The sequence below is a fragment of the Hordeum vulgare genome, chromosome 1H (assembly GCF_904849725.1).
Source record: "Hordeum vulgare subsp. vulgare chromosome 1H, MorexV3_pseudomolecules_assembly, whole genome shotgun sequence".
NCBI lineage: Eukaryota > Viridiplantae > Streptophyta > Magnoliopsida > Poales > Poaceae > Hordeum > Hordeum vulgare.
Window position 1 is genome coordinate 218127289 of NC_058518.1, and position 6184 is coordinate 218133472.

General features: G+C 44.4%; 1 protein-coding gene across 3 annotated transcripts; it reads left to right on the forward strand.

Annotated features, from left to right (window-relative positions):
* Nucleotides 1-332: 332 nt before the first annotated feature.
* LOC123429009 (tobamovirus multiplication protein 2A) lies at nucleotides 333-5702 on the forward strand. Of its 3 annotated transcripts, none has more exons than XM_045113095.1 (7): nucleotides 333-483; nucleotides 587-892; nucleotides 3530-3629; nucleotides 4304-4384; nucleotides 4480-4584; nucleotides 4925-5137; nucleotides 5264-5702. In XM_045113095.1, exons 2-7 carry the CDS (start codon nucleotides 642-644, stop codon nucleotides 5369-5371), a joined length of 858 nt encoding a protein of 285 aa, XP_044969030.1. In that variant the 5' UTR covers nucleotides 333-483; nucleotides 587-641; the 3' UTR covers nucleotides 5372-5702. The 3 variants fall into 3 exon arrangements, with proteins under 3 accessions (XP_044969030.1, XP_044969024.1, XP_044969017.1); XM_045113089.1 differs by having other exon boundaries at nucleotides 608-892; XM_045113082.1 differs by having other exon boundaries at nucleotides 333-892.
* The last annotated feature ends 482 nt before the right edge of the window (nucleotides 5703-6184 follow it).

Genomic DNA, 6184 nt, shown 5'->3' on the forward strand with positions numbered 1-6184 from the left:
ATACTGGGCGTGTGGCGGCCCGCCGGCGGGTATGACCGGAATCGTAGGCAGCAATCCAGCGACAATGGATGGGGAAAAAGCGCGGGGTGAAATGTCCCACCCGCCAACCGCTCCCGCTACATAGGGGACACCGACAGGGCGAGGGAGAGAACTTGCGTCTTCGCGGGTTGGGACAAAAAATTTACCGCATCCCGCAAAAATATTTATGGAAACAACGCGTTTACGGGGTTTGATTGGACAATTTTTTTATATGAACCCGTATTTTAATTGTTATTTTACGGATCGATATAGGAGATGTGCTAGATATATACTCTTATCACCGTCAATCTACAGGTCTCGACCGCGAAAGGCGCACCGTCCGTCCGTAGTAGTGGCCCTTTTGCACCCGTCCAGCTAAGCATCTCCCGTCTGTTTCCCTCGTCCTCTTCCTCCTTCGATCTCCGCAGCAAAGAAAAGGGAAATCCCGTGTTAATCAATTTACAGGTCGGTCTCTATCTGCTCCTATCCTCCTGCGCTTCCGATCGCCGCGAACAATTCCTTCCAAATCTATTTGATTACATTGATTTTTCTCTATGGAATTCTGAAGTCTGAGGCGAGTCGGTTTTAGATTGTGCCTGGGGGCTTGATTAGATCGTTTCGAGATGGCGGCGTGCCGGGGATTCTTCGAGTGCCTGCTTAGGCTGCTCAACTTTTTCCTCACCGTCGCCGGCCTTGCCATGGTCGGCTATGGGATCTACCTGCTCGCGGAGTGGATGAGGATCTCCGGTGGTGGCGGAGGGGCACCGCCGTCTCCGGCCCCGCCGGCTGAGTTACTTATGTTCGGCCGCCCGATGCTGACGGTCGTGGCCCTTGGAGAGGGCGGCAGTTTCTTCGACAAGCTACCCGAAGCATGGTGAGACGATTGCGTATCCTTTTTTCTTTCTTGTCGCACAATAGTTTGATGTTCCTGTTTGTGTTGTCTAGATAATGATTGAGATCGAGAGAAATTGGAAGCTTTATTTAATAGTAATAACGGCATGTCTAGGATTAGAAGACCTCTTGATCTGTCCATCGGCAGATTTGGTGATCACCAAATTTGCGATCTCAAACCCTAGCGTGGAATTGACGGGGGCTCAGAGGAGTGAATGATTGATATATTTAGTTTGACTCTGGCATAGATTCTGTTGGGACGGTTTCAAGTTGCACTTTCAATTTGCCAGTTTAGTTTGTGTTACGGGCTTATCTTTGGTGGAATCTGAGTGGGGAACGGAGGAGGTGGTGAACTTCTGGCATGGAAACGGATGGGATATCACGTTGACTTGCGCTCGTGCGCCAGTGGTGATGAGGCTCTGGGCTACGCTTATTTGGAGAAGAAGATTTCTATATTATTCCTCAAATGCACATGATACATGACCTTATATACCCAACTAGACTACCTGGCATACCTAAATTAGTGTATAACATGGACATGTTCACCCCATCTATAGTTTTCTTATAACATTAGTGCTTTCCTAATTGTTTTGCTTCCGCCTGACATACTACTCCGATTCCAAAACATGTACGTGACTCCTAGAACTTCAGTCCGCATTGGCTAGGCCTGAACCTGACTTGAGCTGTGGCCCTTGCAGCGACACTGATAGACCTGACCCAGAATAGAGTTCACAGCACTAGATCTCCAGAAAACAGCTCGTCCTTGAGCTGAAACAAAGGATAGCTGTCATGGAATGCTTGTGCTGTCATACACAAAGTCTGTTGGTGGATGATCCTTCCATTGCTTGCACCTGCACCTCCCGAACACCTCTATTCGAATGAGCTTGTAATACTGCTTGTGGAATTGGAAGAACCCGACCATGTAATAAGAAGTCCGGTAATGGCACAATAATCTCGGGAGACTCACCATGAAATTGTTTTGGTAGGGAGATATAGTAAACATCGTGAATATGAGCACGAGCAGGAAGCTGCAGACGGTATGCTAGGGTGCCAACCCACTCCCATATCTGATATGGCCCAAAGAAACGTGGAGAGAGCTTAGTAGGCATAGCCCATGTGATGGCGGTTGCTTGTCAATGATGAAGACGTAACCAAACCCATTGCCCAGCGGCAAATTCAATATCTCGATACCCATCATACCGTTGTTTCATTGTGGCTTGAGGCTGCAGCAAGCGCTCCTTGATGCTGGCTAAAAATCCATCTCTCTCCGAAAGCTACTGACCAGCTGAAGCTATTTTAGCAGTCCCAGGCTCATAGTCATAAGATATGCGTGAGGAGTCACAGCAGGCTTGGAATCAGGCTCATCCCACAGGGGTTGTTCATATGCCCTTGCAAAGCTCATAGCAGTCTGAAGGTTTGATGGATATTGAAGCTCCACATCTGTACACAATGGCGTTAGGAGTCCTGCTGTGAATATGTCAACTTGCGGATGAGACAATCTCTCACAGCGACAAATGGCGACATGAATTGTAGGCAATATTCATCCGCGTGCCTATATGCTTGGAGCTGGGTGAGTTCTTGGAGTGCGTTGCTCTGAACTGGGGGTCCGAAGCGCATGTTCAGGTATTCCGTGAAGTTTGCCCAAGAAACAATGCTCTTGTCTCATTCCAGTTAATTTGATGGTACCACAACTGAGCGTCACCGGTTAGATGATACGCTGCCCAACCAAACTTTCTCTTCCACAAGTGTCCCCAGAAAAATTTAGCCACGGGAGAGGGTTGCCGGCACATCATATGTAGCAAAATTAGCCTATGGAAGCGGAGAGCATATTGGTTCTTGTCGCTGCTGGTTGCCTGCCCCTTGTGTGTCGGACGTGACAACCCATTCTGCAAGTTAACATCCTCCTTCATGGGGGGGGGGGGGGGGGGTTTCTTGATACTTCTCAAGGCCATCAATGTGGGCTGAGAGGGCTGCAATCTAATCAAGTATTCGCTTCAGCTTCACACCTACTTGGTCGTCACCCTCGTCACAGGATATGATGTTGATGGCGTCGGTTGGCTCTGGTACGGAAGTGTTACATGCTGTTTTTTGGTGGAGTTGAGTGGGGAAAGGAGGCGGTGTGTTTCTGGCTTGGAACAGATGTGGTATCGTGATAACTCGCGCTCTCCTACAGGCGCCAGTGGCGATGATCTATGCTTATTTGGACAGAATGATTTCTGTATTGTTCCTCAATGGACCCGATACATGACCTTATATGCCCAACTAGCGTACCGACTTACACTTGAATTAGTGTCCAACATGGACACGTTTGCCCCCTCTAGTTTCTTTATAAGATTATTAGTACTAACCTAATAGTTGTGCTTCTGCCTGGCACACTACGATTCAAAAGCATGCACGGGACTCCCAGAACTTCTGCTGCTCCTGAACTTGGACTTCAGTCCGCATTGGCTAGGATCTGAACCTGACTAGAGATGCGGCCCTTGAGGCAACGCTGATAGACCTGACACAGAAAATAATCCCAACAGTTTGTCGATCATTTGTTTATTCTACCAAAAATATTAAGTTCTACATTGAAAGTGAATGATTGCATTCAATAAAGAATTTCTGCTTTCCCTGGCAGGTTCATCTATTTGTTCATTGGTGTTGGTGCTGTTATCTTCATCGTTTCTCTGTTTGGCTGCATTGGAGCAGGGACAAGGAATACATGTTGCTTGTGTTGTGTATCCTGATAGTTGGTCTTCCATTTTATCAGTACTCTCCTTTTTTAACAGATGACCACTAAATGAACGAATAAAGGAAGAAAACAACTATTAGAATCATCGGTAATTCCGAATATGGCATGTGTTAAACACGTAACATGCAGTGCAAAATGACGCGCTTTTTATCCAGCTGTGGTGTACTTTAAAAGGCATACACCATACTATGTCCTATTATATGAACATGAGTCATTCTAGAATCCATGCCGGTCAAGTATTTGACCATGAATGTAAAAATATACATTTAAATTGGTGACATGCAGTTTATATTTTACAGGTTTGATTCCAAAATGTTATTGCATAACATAAAACTATTGTGATGTCTAAAATGTAGTTCAAAAAAACCATGTTCAAAGTGCTACCTTGGAACTTGTCAATATGTAAACGACTTAAAGCTCTATTCAGAGGCCTAAAATGGAAAAAGGTAGATAATGAGCAGGATTTAGTTGTTTCTGAGATCCAAAGATATTTCATGGAGGGCACTGATCCATTCATGTTTAGTGATAACATTCAATAATGCATAAATTTGTTTCCTTTGGTGGTTAGTGATTTCATTCAGCAATCCATAAATTTGTTTCCTTTGATGTTTAGTGATTCGATTCAATAATCCGTCAATTTGTTTCCTTTGACGTTATAAGTATTCTTTCTTGGTCATATTATTAATCCTTGCTGAGGCTGGAGGTGCTGCATTCATATTCTTTGACCATAGTTGGAAAGACGTGAGCCTTCTGTTTGGTGCTAATTTGGAAACTATGTTATTGTCTCATCCTTTTATTTAATCACTGCAAGTACTTCTTTGTAACTTCTTTTTCAGGTAATTCCAGTGGATAAGACACAAAACTTTGATGCCATGTATGACTTTCTGAAAGAAAACTGGAAGATTGCAAGATGGGTTGCACTTGGTGTTGTAATTTTTCAGGTAGGAGCAAACTCAAGTCTATTCTTGTTACGCCTTTTTTTGGATAGCACTGGGTCTTCCTAAACACTAATAGTTTACTAATCATGTTCTGAATGTGTGGTTGTTACCGGCTTAAGGTGCATTCTTTACATCTGATACTATTTCATTCTACTGTGTCCTTGTCTTGGATCTGCTCGTTGTGAATAAGTTTAGATTCGAGTTACCCCGCAATACTTGTGAGCGGTAAAATAGAAATCGGTGACTATTTTTAGTCGTGGACAGTCAGTTGCAGTGTGTCTCTCTTTTAGCTGTACTATATAGTTGGTCTAATGCAGGTAGACTAATGTTTACCAGTATGCAGGTATTACTTTTCTTGTTAGCTCTTGTTGTCAGGGCAATGAACAAACCTGCTGAGTATGACAGTGATGATGAAATCATTGGAACTGCTCGAAGCACTAGCATCCGTCAGCCTCTGATCCATTCCCAGAATGCTCCGGCTACTGGTGTTCCCGTCCCAACACTTGATCAACGTGCGAGCAGAAATGATGCGTGGAGCCAAAGGATGCGAGAGAAGGTACATACATCATAGACTGGTTTCAACATCATTGATCATTCTCGTACATGTTTTCAACTCATTGATCATACTTATTATTATTATTTTCATTACAAAACAACGTTGTAATTATTTTACCTGATGCAGTATGGTCTGGACACCAGCCAATTTACTTACAACCCATCAGATGCAACCCGATATCAGCAAAATGGGGCACCTCCAGCTGAAGAAAGGAGCCGCTGCACCGTAATGTGAAGATCCTTCAGGACGTTATCCAAATTGATGGTTCTTGAACAGGCCATCTCAGCTTGCACAGTTTGGATATACCGTGTTGTTCAGAGTGGTGTACGGAATAGAGATCTCTTTACCTTAATGTTCATCTTACCTGCTGTCTTTTGAACAATTCCATGCACCTGTAATTTTCTTGTGAACGAGTATTGGCAATCAATATCTCATTATATTTCATGTTTTCCTGAGATTCGTTTTGTTGGCATTCCGTTTTGCCTTGTTTACTCTTTCAACTTGTATTATGAACTACAGTGAATGGTAAATCTTGTCTCGCCGGAGTAAATGGTGAATTTTGTCTTGTCGGCTGGCCTGTGTGTGTGCTTGATGTGGTTGGTATTTAATTTGTTTATATAGGTGAGGGTGTGTGCATGCTGGAGTATGTAAATTGTCACTTTATCATCAATTGTCATCTAATCTGTTAATACAATATCAATACAATGAAAAGACATACGTTGGTGGCTAAGAACATCTACACTGGACACCTCAAATTCATATTATTACATGCAATATAAACCTAATATTAAGCGGAGCTCGTCCGGCTCCGTCGTGCCCATATCCGACGGCCTGCTGCGCCCCTCACAGTCTCGGTCCGTCATCGGTGAGGTAGAGTAGAACATGGGACACTAACCCGCTCACGGGAGTCGAGTTCCCGCCGTTTTCCATGCCCTAATCTTTCTCGTCGGAGCTCGTGACCCGGACGATGCCGGTGGGCGTCAGGTCGATGATGGATCCTTCTTTGAAGGAGACGATTGAAGGAGACGATGTTGACTACGGCACGGT

Excerpts from the sequence above, each read along its gene's own strand:
- LOC123429009 (XM_045113082.1), top strand. The coding sequence starts at position 642 with ATGGCGGCGTGCCGGGGATTCTTCGAGTGCCTGCTTAGGCTGCTCAAC. Across the intron at positions 4,385-4,479 it reads TTGACCATAGTTGGAAAGAC|GTAATTCCAGTGGATAAGAC; the intron begins GTGAGCCTTCTG and ends CTTCTTTTTCAG. Across the intron at positions 4,585-4,924 it reads TTGGTGTTGTAATTTTTCAG|GTATTACTTTTCTTGTTAGC; the intron begins GTAGGAGCAAAC and ends ACCAGTATGCAG.